Source organism: Etheostoma cragini, chromosome 10, assembly GCF_013103735.1.
Source record: "Etheostoma cragini isolate CJK2018 chromosome 10, CSU_Ecrag_1.0, whole genome shotgun sequence".
Lineage (NCBI taxonomy): Eukaryota > Metazoa > Chordata > Actinopteri > Perciformes > Percidae > Etheostoma > Etheostoma cragini.
Window position 1 is genome coordinate 1,565,053 of NC_048416.1, and position 16,946 is coordinate 1,581,998.

At 43.3% G+C, this 16,946-nt stretch overlaps 1 protein-coding gene and 1 long non-coding RNA gene across 6 annotated transcripts in view; one reads left to right on the top strand and one right to left on the bottom strand.

Annotated features, from left to right (window-relative positions):
* si:ch211-26b3.4 (connector enhancer of kinase suppressor of ras 2) overlaps positions 1–16,946 on the bottom strand; it is a 62,779-nt gene that overhangs the window by 17,605 nt on the left and 28,228 nt on the right. For 4 of the 5 annotated variants that reach the window (XM_034883669.1, XM_034883671.1, XM_034883668.1 and 1 more), the window contains exons 6-13: positions 15,287–15,406; positions 13,996–14,055; positions 13,795–13,863; positions 9,081–9,227; positions 3,428–3,555; positions 3,122–3,333; positions 1,335–1,421; positions 279–487 (exon numbers count right to left, since the gene is read on the bottom strand). In XM_034883669.1, coding sequence (XP_034739560.1) covers positions 279–487; positions 1,335–1,421; positions 3,122–3,333; positions 3,428–3,555; positions 9,081–9,227; positions 13,795–13,863; positions 13,996–14,055; positions 15,287–15,406 — 1,032 coding nt within the window. The remainder of the gene's footprint in view (positions 1–278; positions 488–1,334; positions 1,422–3,121; positions 3,334–3,427; positions 3,556–9,080; positions 9,228–13,794; positions 13,864–13,995; positions 14,056–15,286; positions 15,407–16,946) is intronic. The other variant, XM_034883670.1, reaches the window with a different exon arrangement.
* The window catches only part of LOC117951790, a 265,968-nt gene that overhangs the window by 12,449 nt on the left and 236,573 nt on the right, over positions 1–16,946 (top strand). The gene's annotated exons all lie outside the window — the stretch shown is intronic.

Below are 16,946 nucleotides of genomic sequence, written 5' to 3' on the forward strand. Positions count from 1 at the left end.
CAAAACCCTTCAAAAGACCAACAAGCACACTAATCCGTATTTTATTCTGACTGAAAATGTAAATATCGTGTGTTATGTGTCACATACAGCCTACGATATGGCATTAAAAAACGGGCTCAGTAATTACTGAAAACATCTGAGCGACGGCATTTCTGTACACAAACTGGATACACAAAATAAGCATACATACAGCACACACACACTTGTAAAGGACTTAACTAGACAATATTAGACACAAATAAAAAGAAAAAAAGGTTCAAATCAGTGTGTGTACATACAGGCAAAGCGTCGGGTGGTTGGTCTAGGCGCAGGGTGGAGGACAGCATGGAGGGGCTGATGGGAAAGCTAGGGCTGCTGGGATTACGGCTCTTGCGGCGAGAGCGCCTGGTGGAATCCCGCCGACTCTCTCTGCCCGGACCCTCGGGCTCCTCCTCAATCACCAGGATCTTGTCGTCGCTAAGGTAACGCAGCAGGGAGTTGTCTGAATCTGTGGGGACGAGGAGGGTAGAGGCATGGAGCAGTTAGAGGATTGACAGGCTCTGAACGCAGCTAAACGGATGACAGAGGGAGGAAAACCACAGAGAGGGGGTCGGGGGAGGGGGGGGGGGGTGGGTAGGGATAGCATTGAAGAGTCAAGGGAGAACCCCAGAGTAGAAACAGATGAGAGTGAATAGATCCTTACAGATGAAAAACCCAACAGAAAGGGATAAAAGTGCCTGAGAGCTGTCGTATCCGATAGAGATCCACAGCCGGGGACACACAGCTAATCTGTTAGCAATGATTACGCTGATTAGGTGGGCACTACCGCTAAATCTTGTCAGTCACAGAAAGTTTAATTCCGCTTCAGCTGCGAATAGAAAAAAGCTTCTCGCCTCGTTTGTTTACTATCCATATACTTAAATGTGAAAAACAACTAAATGGTGACTGAGAGAAAGAAGAGGAGGAGAAAGGCAGAGCCCGGACAGCACTATTGGGCTTTAATGTTATTCATGGACTTTCTGATGGTGGAGTGGAGGACCGTCGGTCGAATACAGATCGAGTCTTGCCGCAAAACGGTGAAGCTGGTTAGTCACATAGAAATACCCTTATTTCCAGAGCAGCACTATAAATGCAATTTCCTTGCATTTATATTTACTTGTCGCTCTGTCAGATACATACCTGGCAGATATGTATCCTCACACAACCACACCGCCATGGATAACCAGAGCATGAGCTGAGATGTGTTGAGCTGAGTATGGAGCAAAGCGCGGCACCAGTCCGACCCGTTTGTGTCGAGGGGGCTGTGTTTTTGCGTGTGTGTGTGTGTGTGTGTGTGTGTGTTTGTGTGTGTATACCTCGGCTCCCTCTCTTGCCCATGCTGGGTTCCTTGGCCTCGGCCATCCAGTTATATTCGGGAGGCATGGAAACAGGCCTGAGGTCACCTGGAACGACCAATCAGCAATCAGAGAGTCGTCTACTGGGGAGGGAGTGGGGGTGTCGCGGGAAGGCGGTGACTGAGAGACAGCGTGGGAGACAGCTGGAGGGGTGGACAGGTGAGACAATGTGTGTGCAGGTGAGGGGGGGAAGGAACGGGAGACTCTTGAGGGACTGCTGTGACATGCGAGGCATGGGTCACACAGCCTTATTTCCAGGTTATAATGTCAAGTTTTCTATTCACAGGTATCAAATTCCACCACAACACTAGGAGTAGTGCTAGGTAGCTAATCTGCTAGCATGTGAGCTATTGTCTTATGGTTGGGAGGTGTTTCAACTGCGGTTTTCAGCAAATATAAATCCCATATTGATCCTCTTTTTAACTCTCATTTCCCACTCACTCCCGAGGGTAATATCTGGTTCTTTAGCATCCACATCCTCTATGTTTACCAGCATGTTGTAACTTTGTCTTTCTGCTGTTAGTTGCTGGGCAAGTAGTGTACTTTCATTCTATTTTATATGGATTTTTTTTTTGTAGTTTTGCCTGCTGCTGCTGAAAGCATTGTTAATGAGATATCTAGGGCAGAGTTTCATTATCTAATTGTGCAGATTTTTTTCCCATAGCACATTGTCACAGACAACAAACACTGATAAGCATGTCTTAAATGTTTTCTACATCTATTAGGGACGGGCATGAGTACTTGAGTACTTTGTTTGGACGTCATTATTTGATCAACAAATCAAGTTGCTTTGTAACCTCCATTATCCTAATACAATGTGCTACTTTGACAAGTGGCTCCTGCCCGTCACCAAGCTAACGCTTATGGTAACGTCATAGCCTTACAACAACGCTCATCACGCTCTTAAAGTTACTTTTATTATGATTGTTTTGATAATCATAATTGATCGCGCATAGCAGCGCCGGGCTATCCCAGAATTTCTTCTCATAATGTGTTCAATCTACGTAATGTCAGCTACAGTAGCCGTATGAGTGGTAGACTCTAATGGTGTGTTAGATAGTGAAAATTACATTAGCTACAATTACTGACAGTTATTTCATTAGAATTAAATGACATGACGTGAATACAACGTTATTACATTAACTCATCTGTGAACATTATTATTTTTTCCTAGTTCACTGACAGATGATCCTCTGCTACTTCAAGATGTCTCATGTCAGACCCTATTCTTTAATTGTTTGTACCTAAATCTGGAAATGTGTTAGAATGCACATCCCTCATAAATATCTGTCATATTTTCATTTCTAACTTTACGGTGTCTTTACAATACAAGTGGCGTATAGCTCGCACGGCGTCCATAATATAGTCCTTAGATGCTACCGTAGATCACATGACCCTACCTTGCACATCATAGGCCTCTTAAGAGTCTACCAAGAAGGTACAGGATGTCTAAGAAGGTGTCTTGAACAAGGGTGACACAGGTGGTGGGGCACACAGGGAGCTGGACACAGTGTTTTTGGACTGACCCTTTGGCATGTGTTTAGTGTTTTTGGGACGTGCGTACGCGAGGTGAAGACACAAAGAAGCAGAGCCATGAAGTGACTGATGAACACTTAAGGAGGAGTTCTGAGAAAAAGGTGAGAAAACTGGTGAGAGACAGCATGCTGTTCTACCAAGCAAACGCAGGGCTTGTAGCTATCCATGTATGCCCCAGTCGAGCCGTTTGAATCGCGCTCGCTCCATCTTACCGTGGGTGGGGGTCTTGTCCCTCCGGCGAACCCCCGTATTTCGGCCCCTGTCATAGTCGGACCCCGGGGGTCCGTCTCCCTCCAGCAGGGAGAAGTACTGACCGCTGTCCTGGTCCAGGTAGTAGCTGACTGCCTCTGAACCTTTAGAGCCGGACTGGGAGCTCAAGCTGTAGCGGCTGATGTCGTCGCAGGACATCAGACCCAGCTCCTCCCTGGGGGAGAACAGTTCACATCATCATCATCATCACATCAACAATCAACATACATGACCATCATTAAACATCTGTGTGTGCAAGCGCTGCCGACCTGGTGCTGTAGAGTCCAGACACAGGAGAGAGGATATAGACGTCCTGCATGCTTGGGGCGTCCATTTTGGACATGCCCAAAGTTCCACCAGGTGTAGGGGAGGTGCTGGTGGGGCTGGTGGGGATCGGCTGAAGGGAGAAAGAGGAGAGGAAGAAGGAGAGAATGACTTGCACCCCTTCATTGAGTTTTAATTGTAAGGATGGTCCGGGAGGACAACCTGCAGAAAGTGGACATTAGATTGTTTCTTCCTCACGGTAAAACAAGCACACAGATTACAGTGTTACAAAGGAAGGGCTTCGTCCTTTAATTTGTGTAATCTTCCTCGTACTGCAGCCCGTGCTCATTTCAACCCAGAATCACAAACAGGAGATTTATTGCCACACAGCAGCCATGTTGCGCATGTTGTCCTTTTTTTTTATCTGTTTGACTGTGTAGCCTCTCCCACGTTTCATCGCTTCACTATTCTGTCATTTCGTCTTCACTCACACCGGGCTCTGCATGTCTGTTCCCATGACAACCCCTACTCTCCTCTCCTATCCTCTTCTCTCCTTGCTCTTCCTCACTCCCCACCTCTCTCCTGTGCTACGATAGGAGAGGGCAGAGAAAAGCTGGCGTGGCCACATACCTCAGCTTGACTCAAGGACACGTAGATTCATTTGTCATCAGGTTTCTGATTGTTTCTGATGTCATGGAAACGTAGTCCAAATTGCAAGTGTAAATAAATTTGTTCTCAGGCAGAACAGCTGGGGAGACAAATATGCAGCTCATTCTTGAGTTCCATAGTGTTTTACTTTATGTCTGAAGAGGACGCTCCATTTTAGAACGGAGAACAGACAGAGAGGCCGAGCGACGGCGAGGCGGCCGGCGTTCTCATTAAGGAAGCCCAGTGTTTCATCATTTCATCAGCAGTGCATTAGGCAAATTCATTTCGTATTCCGAACTATCCATCCTCCTCCTCCCACTCTCCTCCACACCCTCACTCCCTCCATCCCCAGGCCTTGTCTCTATCTTCATCTCTTCCTCTCTCACAGTCTTCCCTCTTATGAGGGAAGCTTACAGTAGGACGGCTTCACAATAAATAATGAAGACAGAGTGGAAAAAGAGGGAGCGAGGAGAGAGCAAAGGAAATAGGACAAAGAGAGAGAGAGAGTCAGAGAGAAAGACTGCAGGAGAGAAAGAGAGGCGGGGGAGCTGTGCAGTGTGGTTACTGGAGCTGAGAGTGAAAACAGTAATTTAGTGATTACAGCCCACTGCTGCTTGCATGGGGGGGAAGGGGGGGAGATGGGAGGGGGGGGGGAGGGGGACCTCCGCAGCAGGCGAAATTCCAGTCTGTTAAAACAGCACTTAAACCATCTGACCCCCGCTGCGTCCACTCCAAAGTACTAAAAAAACTCTCCAGAACAATAGCCCCCCCCCTCCCCACACACCCACGTATATGCTTACATGATATTTTGACTAAACTAACAGAAAAGTTGGATAATAAGCTAAACTGATTACATTCTCAACCATCAGTCTTTAATTGGCCTTTTCACAGCAGACATTTTGACTTGTCACAATGTGAAAAGCTCAGATGTTACAGTAACATTAACAATGGCTTTATTCTCTTCAACAGGCCAAGTCAGCTAAATGGAATTCAGCCATCAATCATTTTAGGATTTACAACTGTACTTCTCCTACTCTGACTTGTCAATATGTCTCCAGGGAAAAAGGCCTGTTAAATCTGAGCTTAGGCTGAATTCGAGCTTGACCAATAGTGGATTTTTTTAGGCTGACAATGTGACACTGACAAATATATATCTTCATCTTGTCTTTTTTTTTTTTTTTATCCAAACATAAGGAATTTGATAATGACATGTTAGATTAGGACATTAAAGAAATGCATCTGAGATAAGGACAAAGTGGGACATTCAACAGGTGAAAAATAAACAAATTGCAAATGTTGCAATAAACTGCAATTCCTTGTTACTTATTGAGCAACATGTATTTATAACAATGTATATATATATATGATACTGAGATGCTCAAGGCAAGCTGATATAATAAATGTAACATTAGCAGCTGTTAATACTGGCCCAGTCCATTTACTGTTTCATTTGAATCCCTCATAATTACTTTGAGAATAGATTCAACTATTGGTGACATCTAACCATATGTTCAACCAACTTATTAGCCTCAAAGTCCAGAAGTCCAGAACATTTTACTACTCAGGCTGTTATGAATCTAGACAAATATGTCAAAAGTGAGCCTGCATGGGAAAATAAATGTCATGTACTGATGTATCGAAGGAATAGTCTAACATGCTGGTAAATAGGCTTGTTCCTTTCTTCCAGAGAGTTAGGTGAGAAGATTGATATCACTCAAAGCTCCCTAATTAACACCTTATTTCTCGCTTGATAGTCCATCTAAAAACTAGGGTGTAGAATCATGTTGTGGTTTTATGAGCCTTATGTGTTATGTGGTCACTGTGAGGTTGCCAGGCAACCAGACTCCAGGCTAGCTGTTTTCCCTCTGTTTGCAGTCTTGATGCTACGGAAAGTAGCTTTATATTTAGCGCAAGGGTGTAAATTCAGGGGGGCACACACAAAACAAGGGGTCTGGGGGGTCCTCAGCCTATAAAATGTTTTCTATTTGAATCCCATTTCTCGCATATTTACATAAGTTCAGGGAGTAGGATGATACAAAATCAGGAAGCAAATAAGTTGATCATAATGATAAATCTTTCCAGAAACAACAGTCCTAAACTAAGAAAATTATGTCTTACTTTCTTTATGATAGGTATGATAGGTATAATTTATAATAAGTATAATAGGTACTATGATTACCCTGACTTATAAATAAAATAACTGATTTCAAAGTGGGGGTCACAAACTGGATTTTGAATAGGGGAGGGGACATGTCCCCACGCTGTCCCCAGTTGAAATTACACCTTAGATTTACTGTATAGAACAGGGAACTTCAACATAAACATTTGTCTTTGATAGAATGGCAGTGGCAGTGGCATACGTAAGCCAAGTAGCCCAAAAGAGTGTACAGTAACGTCAAAGAAGGTGAAAGCTCCCTCACCCATTCAGCTGGCCCATCAATTATACATACCAACACATGCTGCCTAAAATAGCAGGCATTTTCAAGGAGTAATTATTTATGCATCTAGACATATAACAGATTTATGAAAGCGGGGTCGTGGACAATGTGTGGCACACGTGGGACTGGTGAAGTGACCTGTGATGTGGATGCATATGTGGCGTTAAATCACGCATGAAATCCATTGTAGCACATTTCCAGCAGCACAGCAGACACAGTAATCCTCAACCTTTTTGTTACAATCATTGCCAGCCTCATTGTCATTACAGTGAATCATTAAAACACTTTTACATCCTCACGTCGATACACACACAGAAATGAAAGAGAGAGACATGTGCCATTATTTAGCAGAATAGAGGGGGTTGCCATGAAGGGATTTGGGACTGGAATCACATGATCATTTGCAGAGATAAATTGTTTCCTTTGTGGATTCAGTTATAATCCGGCTGAACGTTTGCCACATTTGGGCTAAACTTCACAGCCGTGCAATTCATCCTCTAAAACCGTGCTTAGAGGTATGAGTGTGCATGTGTTTCTAGGTGTGTGTGTGTGTGTGTGTGTGTTTTGGAGAGCGGTGTACGTACAGTATGTATCTAAACCGAGCTTACAGCGTGCAGTGACCCAGTTCCTTTCCCTCTCAAAGGAGCAACTCGACTGCTAACGGAAAAAAAACATCTCTCTGGGTGCATGCGCAGAAACACACTCGCATTGAAACGTACAGATGGACAAGCGTGCATACGGCCACACTTGTGCAACACCAATGTGTTCACACCCACCAGTAGACTCACTCACACACACACACACACACACACACACACAGGCTGTTTAGCAGCATATTTTGGATTCAGTGCATTCTGTCCAGTATTTGCTGAGTAGCGGCTCTTGTTTCAGAGCCAGTGGAGCTGCCTGTAGTTGCTTATGATTAATTAAGAGCTCCAGTCTTTCTGAGAGAGAACAAATCTAAAACACTCCTTTCTTCTCCTCACCCACAGATATCGCTGCGCTCTGATCTGGGCACTCACGGCGCGTTTGTGTCTTAGCAGCCCATCAGGGTAGACTTCCCACAATCCTCTGCTGTTGCAGTAAATATAACAATACGCTTGTGGTAACAACTTAGAGCGATGATCTAACGAGGCAGCAACGGTGTTAGAGATGGCGTTTGTGTCTCTCATGTTTGTAGTGCTATACACTGCAATCATATGCTCACAGAACAGTGGTGTAAAACTTTATTTTAATAAGGGTCACACTGGAAAATGAGAACCACATCATGGGTCAGGCCTGTATAGTTTGACTTGTTTTGATTTAATCGAAAATGTCAAATATCTGTGACTGTATCACTGTATGTCTCATATATGACATAAAGCCCTAAGAAAGTCAGCAAAAAAGTTCCTTAGCCATCAGGGAATTTATTAAATCAAGCAAAACAATAATTGCATTTCTAAAAGCAGGCTACCACACATGAAAACCTTATGGTTCTGTGGGAATATTAAGGGAAAAAATCTGGAAATCTGTCAAATTCTGCTTTGTGTTGTATAAGCAAAGTCTGAAAAACAGTTTCCCGTCTTTTTGGTTTGGCTCACAACAAAGCTTGGTCAAATTTGTTGTGAACTTAACTTGATTTGAAGGCCGAATCCAAATTTGCGAGGGTCCGGGTTCGGCCCACGGGCCTCGAGTTTGTCCGTGCTCGCAGACAAGGTGAGCCCTCACCACACATCTCTATCTCGACACAACTCCTTCTCTCTGTGCACCAAAATCTGAGTGACTTTTCTGGGCTCGGAATGATTGACAGATTGACAAAGTATTTGCCCTTAAGTGAAATGTGTTCCCTCGCTGTGAGCTGTAAGCCTTCAAACAAGCATTCCACCTATAGAGCTACTGTACTTAAAACATGTACTCTCCTTGGAAAAAGCAGATATTTGGGGCAAAGGTTGAATGAATCAGGAAAAAGCCTCTTCTAATATGAATATGAATGTAAGTAGGAGTTGGGTAGCACATTTCAGTGAACTTTGTGTTTCCCTGTGCTAGTTCCTGAGCAGGGAGTTCAGGCCATATTATACCATTTAAGTGATTCACACATCTACAAAGTGCAAATATAAGATACCTAGCTATTTTTATTCCCTTTGTTATCTCAATATATCGCTATCTGAAGAAATATGCTTTTGGTATACGTGAATTCTCTTCAGATGGAGGTTCAGCTACCGACACATTTGTAAATGGCTTTCAACTGAAATGTTGAAACACTCAACAGGAGGATTAATGCGAGGTCACAAAGTGAAGAAGTTTCCTTTGAAAATATTTGTTTAAAAAGGCCGGTAGGAGAATGTAGAGCGTGGGCAGTAAAAACAGAGCTGAGAGTGCTTACTTACTGTACGCAGCTTACTGTACAAATCCCTCACCGTGAGCACAAGAAGTGTGCAGATACACATGTACTGTTTGTAGCAGTGGTCACATCTCAGTCCAGATCATTGTGTTTGGTTAGAGACGCATGTCATTGAGTTAGTTTAGGTTTCAGGTCGGGATGTGGCTTGCTGTGAGACTGCAGTGAAGGCGTCCACATGGGACTGGTGTTTACCTGCAGGCCCAGTGGTTTCCAGCGCACGTTCCTGAGCAGAGCCGGCGTGGAGCTCAGGGTGTTCTGAGGTCTTTTCTTCAACGTGAGGATGACTCCGCATGGGTCCTCTCTCAGAGCGTTGACCAGATTCTTCAGCTGCCAGCCCACCTGAGGAGCACACACACACACACACACACACAGACCAGGCTACCGTAACAACTGCCGCAAACCACTACACGCATGCATACACATGCTGTACACGATGCACCAAATCTGCTGAGAGAAACCACCACGCACTGATAAGAAGCTATAAAACCACCACGCGCAGGTCCTGATACCGCCACATGCTACTAGTCATGTATGTCATCATTTTATTAGACAGCTGATAGGAAAAAAAGGAGAGGGGGATCCAACATATGTCTCCAACTGACAGACGTTGCAGTCCATGGTCGGTGTCAACAGGGAGGCCCACATGCTACTATACTCTGTGTACAATGACCATAAATATACTGCATATTATTTATGTTTTCAGGCCTGTGACTTTTAGTATAACATTAGACCAAATAAAATTCTTAAGTTCTTCACATAGCTCCTGAACAGTGGGACATAGAGTCACTTTGTATTCCTGAATAAAGGTGCCTAAGATCATCATTGGCCATCTTCACCAAATCTAGTGCACAAGGTATCAGAACAAGCCCATTTAATATTCTTGTCTTATTTTATGTTATATTTTTAATTTTTTACAGTTGGTTGCAAAAATCTTCTAAATGTGGCCAATCTGACGAATGTAATTAGTTGGCACTTTGTGAGCCAATTAAATGAATGCAGTCGAATACACCAGATTTTACCTTGATGTTACGTTTTAGTTGAAACTGATTCAACTTCATGGTCATTGAACGTCTTTTTTAAAGCTCTATTATTCCACCGGTGATGTACTGTGGGTAATGTCCAAAAATGCAAAAAAAATGTCCATATTTCTTTTGAAATAACACTGGTTGATTTTTTCCCAATTCAACAAAACAGTGTTAATAGTACAAACAACAGCAAAGAAAAACTATACAGGATCCAAAGATGAAGGCAAAAATCAACACCGCTACGTGTATTTTGATTTGGATCCAAATGGAAATTTTAAAAATGGAAACCTTACCAAACTGACGGGTTGGTTTGTGCAGCGTGGCAGTCACGTACTACACGTTCTCTGAGTGCTTTCTAATTTTAATATGGTTCATGTGATATCAGGCTACTGCTGCTACAACAGACACAACCAACTGCTGCAGGAAAACGATGGATTCATCTTGTCTCACACACACTGATTTTCTGTTATTAACATGTTTTATTAAAGCTTCACCAAGTTGGTTGTTAATATAAAAATAAAAGACGGCTTTTCCAGTATGGTTTAGTTCTAAAGAAGAGAGAGAGAGATGGTAAAAGAGTCAGAAAGGAGTGCTGACTGCAGTGTTTCCTCGTGGTTCCGGCCAGCCGGTCTCCAGGGCTCGCAGCACTCGTCAGGCCATTGATTGGCTACACTGGTCTCAGCTACTGGAAGGGTCCGCAGAGGCCACCACACACACACACACACACACATACACACACACACAGAACTGCTCTGACCTTATTCCTGAGGATGATGACCAGTGTGTTTCCGCCTTCCGCGGCTCGCTTCCTGTTCTCTTTGGCCCAGTTTAGAGTTCAGCCAGCGTTCACCAACAACAAGAGTTTTGGAGGAAGTAATTTACTACTGGATGTTTTGTCCTGTTCTGCCCACTCAAACAAAAGGGGGCATACTAGGACACACTTGGACTGTAATTCCTAGTGACAGAAATAGGGCTGGGTATCAAACCGAAAATTCTGGAAGAAATGTGTCAGTGTATCAAAATTTGACTTTAAATACCAGTTTTGTAATCTTCTTTGCTATTTCATGAACAGCGCCTGATTTAAACAAAAATAATTGCCGGTTTCAGACAAAGTTTCTTGAACGTCTGCTTGTGTTCAAACTGTGTGAACTTTGGCTTCTTTTATTAAAGGAATAGTTCACAATTTATTGGACAATAATTTGCTTTCCTGCTGAGATTAAGAGAAAAAAACAATACGACTCCATATCTATATCTGCTTAATATAAAGCTACAGCCACGCGACAGTTAGCTTAGCATAAAGACTGAAAACAGGGGAAACAGGTAGGCTCCATAAGTTAAAAAAAAAATCCTCATATACCATCACTTCTAAAGCTTATTAATTAACATGATATATCTTGTTCAGGCTAGTTGGAACCCCCTGCTTCTTAAGCTAAGCTAACATTTTGGGAAACACCCATATTCTCTTTCTTGTCAAGAGATGGGTAAGAAGAGTAATACCACTTCTTATCTGTCCAGTCATTATGAAAATACAGCGAGAGGAGGGTTAACTTAGCTTAGCTTAGCATAGAGACCCAGAGGAGGGGGCCACAGCTAGCCTTAACAAACAAGTTACAACAAGTTAATTATTGAGCTTTAGGGGTGCTATGAGGTAGGCTGAATTTAATTTACCTATGAACAGACCCTAAGCTACCTGTTTCCCCCTGCTTCCAGTCTCTATGCTAAGCTAAGCTAACCCTCTCAGGGCTCTAGCTTCATATTGACGGGGCAAATAAGAAAGTGGTATCTTCTCATCTATCTCCCCACAAGAGAGGAAAAATGTTGACCTATTCCTTCAACACAGTAACAGGGGTTTTCCTGCATAGGGGGATTGTTTCTGCCCCCCAAAGAGGTTTTAGCCAGCACCATAGGTATATAATATTATTTTTTTAAACAGTTTTGTTGATTGGGGTTTCACTTACTCAAGCATAAATGACATTCTTGTTTCTCAAATTGTCAGAAATTGCAGGCAGATGCATACAGATTTCTCTCAGTTTAGATAATACAGATTCATTGCCTTCACTGTACGCAAACCAGTCATGCTCACTGTCGTGCATAGTCGTCCCCGCCCCCCTTTCCTAAAGCAGGAAAAACAAACATTGTTTTGCTTGGTATCATCCAACTCTCCAACAAAACCCAGCCTTGGACAGAGAATTCATTGACATTGTCATGCCAATGAGACAATTCTGAATTCACAGAACTGAAAGTACACTGAACTGGACCTCGATCCTACTAAACTTCTCAACCCTTGTTAGCTCCTCCGCCACAATGGCGGACAGCATCACAGTGTGTATTACCAGCACACACAAAGCCACAAAGCCTATCTGTTCTGTTATGCAAATACACAGAGAGAGCAGAGAGAAACAGGGGGAGACCTACCAAAAATAGTAATAGAGCATAAACTGCTGCTGGAAAGGGTTTTCAAATCCCTAAGGTCTTCATTATTTTCCCCAGATGCTATTACCTGCACATAATTATCTTGCCTCTTCAAACAATCGGTTTGTTATTTGAGCAAATTCCACATTTCACCTCAAAAGAGAAGCTGAGCTGAAAACTGCGAGTCCTGTTTTGAAGTGGCTCTCATACAGAAGCTCATGCATAAATATGTCGGCAGCGCTGTTGCTAAATACGTTGGATAGGCCTACATAATGATTCTATAATGTAATGGTATGTGTTCATTCAATATTCCAACTAATCTAATTTGAAACATGGAGCCTTGCTAGATAAACTTATCAGCTGTGATGTTGACAGAGAGTTTGCCGGTAGTGTGTGTATCCATCTTCCCTTCTCAGCAGCTCGATTTAGGATGGAAAGAATTGCTCTCTTGACGAGAGACTTCCCTCTGCTGCTCTCCCCACTTTTTCTTTTCATCCTCTTCTCCCTAAGTCCCTCTTTACTTCCTCCTCCCTCTTTTTGCCGCTCTCTACCAGCCTCGTCACAGCCTCCCCTGACTACTTCCCCACTTTTCCCCCCACCACACACACACACACACACACACACACCTCTGTCCCCCCCTGCTTATCTCCTCCCCCAGAGTGAGGGATCAGAGCGGTGAGGGCCTAGCTGAGGGAGTAATGAGGAGTTGGAGCTGAGAGCCTGGCAGGGTGCGATCTGCACTGCCACCCCGAGGAGAGAGAAAGAGATAACGCGTAGCTCCCTCACGCGTCAATCAACGCCGCTCCCCAACGCCTGCATGCACACACTCCCGCTCTTGCATGAGCAGCACCTATCGAGATGTAGGAAGAAATACTCACGGAAAGAGCACACAAAAGCCGTCTCCACACAGACACAGGCCTTCTTCTCCCTCTCTCAGAAAACTCAAATAAACGCTGGAACAAATTGGTGGTGCCAAAGCTGACAGCGCGTTCAATCACATGCTCTCACAAGGCACCCTTTCATTTAAAATGGCTGCCCTTTTTGGCGCTTTCCTCTTGTGTGATGAGTTTATGGCAGATATACAACTTATTCAAGTCTAAAAAGGGGATCATGAGTTTACATTTCAAACCAGACGCCTCCTTTAAGGGTTTCTTACGACAAGGGGAGAAATTTCTGCAAAAGAGTGAGCTGAGGATCACAGTGGACTGAACAAAGGTCTTGTAACAATCGTCCTATAATCTGCTCCCGCAGCCAGTCTCATTAGCCTACATAGCTGCACAGGCACAGAACAGGAAGCACCATGGCAGTGGTGGTGGAGGTGGTGGTGGTGGCAGACATCATGTATCTTGATATCTCCTCATAGCACAGAATGGAGAACGAAAGACAGTTTGCAGTGAAACCCATGGGAACTACATTTCCCATGACTTCCCATGTTGTGACTACAGTGTTTGGAAGCTTCCTTAACTCACCACTGTCTGGTGGTTGACTTGGATCACCTCATCCCCTGCATGGATCTTCTTACACAGGTCTGCTGGAGACTGCAGAGGCAGAAATTGATGGACAGAAAAGGACACTCCATGAGGACAAATTTAAGATATATTACAGGCATGGACTTGTTGCCATTGTGGAATTTGAGACAATGAATTCTACAGGGTGAAACAAAAACTAACATTCTCTGTGGTTCCCGTGATAACGTGGAGTCCATCATACGTCGATTTGATATACATCCCCTAAAACACAAGCATAGGGAGGGAGGATTGAGTATCACACAGAGTACACAGGGAAATACATGATACTGATAACAGGTGTGTCACCTGACTTACAGATGGGTGACGAATTAAAGGGATAACCAACACGAAGCGTCTTGGTAAGGTGTCGGTCGATCATGCTACGCTTCAGTGATTCTTGTCATACATTATTCAGGACTTTGAACTCTACTGGACAACTACTTCCAAAAAATATTCTCGAATTCCTCATTTGTTGTGATGATGGTGGTTGAACACATCTGACTCCAATTAGGTTGACTTAGAAGGCTTTGTGTCTGATTCACATCAATTCTGTTCCTGGATCTTCGACAGGGGGACCCCTAGTCCTTATAGTCAATGTTAAAAAGTCTTGACATGAATCCAACACATTAGCAAATATAAATCCCCACTGATGATAGGCGCACTGGCTTATAGGTAATGTAGTCACTAAGGTCAGCCCAGATAGTTTATTCTAACAATTCAATGTAAGTTTAACATTAAAACATGATTTACTGAACTCATACCTACTATTTGAATAGCGTAGAATCCTATGCCAAAATGTCATGTGAAGACTTTATGCCGCCCTACAAGTTATTGTAGGCCCAGTTTAATATGCAACTTATATTTCTATAATATATGTAGTATAATATATGTAGTGCTCTGTCCATCTTTCAGCTAAGGGGTCCTTGGCTTAAAAAACGTTGAAGACCCCTGCTTTAAACCATTCAGCGACGCTCTGTATGCTTTTGTTGTTTGTCTATTAATTTGTCTTCATCTACACATGAATTGTGACCCTCTAAAGTCTTGACTTAAGACATGAAAGTAAGCGTCCCGCTTTGACCTGGTCAAGTCCCGTGGCAATAAATAATAGCATTGCATATTTAAACATCCTGAATTATTTAATTTAATTGTTTCTCTGCATTTAAGAGACTTGGCTTCAGTCATGTTAAAACACTTTCAGCAACTTTGAAAGGACAATGTTCAAACGTTTTGTAAAAAAGTCAAATAAAGTCCAAATGACAATTTACTCAAGAAGATTTAACGCTAAAACACTCCCTTTAGCTAAGAAGGAATTAATTGTCTGTTTTTTCACCACTAGCAACCCCTTTCACATTACACTCATTTGGTACATGGGTTATATAAAAATAGTGATTAGTGCATCTTTTAAATATGCTCTGGTAGATACAGGTGTGTGTGTCCTCAGGTGTGTCCTTACCAGCCCTTCACTGGGCATGATGCTGGTAAGGTGGACCACCTCCAGATGGGCGGACTGAGAGACCAGAGAGTCTGACGACAGAGAGATGATGTGGTCGCATATCCCCGCTAAGGTCTTACACTGGAGATGGAAAAAAGGACAGGAAACCAGAGCGAGAGATAGATAGAGAGAGAGAGAGAGAGAGAGAGAAAGACAGAAAGTTATTGAGATTGGTTTTGGTCCGCGAGGGATTCCGTGACCTAGCTGGAGGAGGTGAAACAGAAATCATTTCATCAGATTGTTCCACATGGCCACTTCCATCACTCCAGCACACAAACTGTTTCCTGTCACAGTCTGTCCACAGGCATGCCCACAAGACCCTGCCACAGACAGGACAACACATCACCGATACCAGCCAACCCCGAGGTGCCCACATGACATTTCCTAACATCTAAATTACAGAGCTCAGATTCCATCTGTTGTTATCTGTTATTTTTTGGGGGAGACAATAAGGACAATTTTTTGCCTTCTAAACGAACAAAATCCACCACATCGTAGACTGGTTAGATTATCTGTGCTGTATTTTTATTTATTTTTTACACTGACCTTTCATTCACATATTACATATAATACTTATTGCATCTGAGCAAATACACCAGATTTGGGTTTACAAAGACGGTTACCCTGGCTATCCTGCCTCATCGCATCGCTGCCAAGTGCACACACACACACACACACACACACACACACACACGCTGGATTGTAATAGACATGTGAGAGAATATACATTGTGTGAATGTAGACATGACAGGGATGAACCCTGCATAAAATAATCATCTCATCTCAATCCTAATGGGCAATTAACGGATTATAGTTATGAAATGAACAGAGATCTTTCCAACACACATGTAGTGCAGACACACACACACACACACACACACACCCTGTAGCTCAGAGCCTATGATTCATTCAGTGTGAGAGAAAAGGTGGAGGATCTTCAGTGAGCTGGCTTTGTGATGCTTATATTCTCTCTCTCTCTCTCTCTCTCTTACACATGCACGCACACAGACACACACAAACACACACACACACACAATACACACACACACACACGTCCATAATTTTTTTTGTGTAAATTATTTGAACATTTTCACAGTTTAGTTTTCTGTTAATACAGACATTACTATTGTGTTCCAGTCAACATGTCAACATTACATAAGGGAATACCAAGAACTGCTTATCTCATCAGCAGACACATAAAAAAGCTTGACTTTGGGGAAAAAAAACGACGTAAGTAAGATATAAGGGAAAAGCAAGCAGTGTAGGCCTAGATCTAATCCTGCCTATAGAGCCATGAATAACATGCAAAGACCCCAGCTGGAAACCACTGCCAGTGACAATGTTGTGGCCCTGCTTGTACCCCTCTTTGACCATTGGGCTAGTAGTGTTGACCCGGGATTAACACGGGACGAGAGACAAAAGGCCAGTTACCAGTGTGGAGACTCTCAACTCCTCCAGTGCTGACACACCGAGCCATGATCTGACACGCTACCGGAGAATCAGCACAGATTATAGGGAAGTTAACTTATGTGACTGGCTGGCGTGAGATTTAAGAGCAGTCAAACAGAAAGCCAGACATAGTACGCTGCCAAATGGATTAAGCACTGGCTGCACATTACCC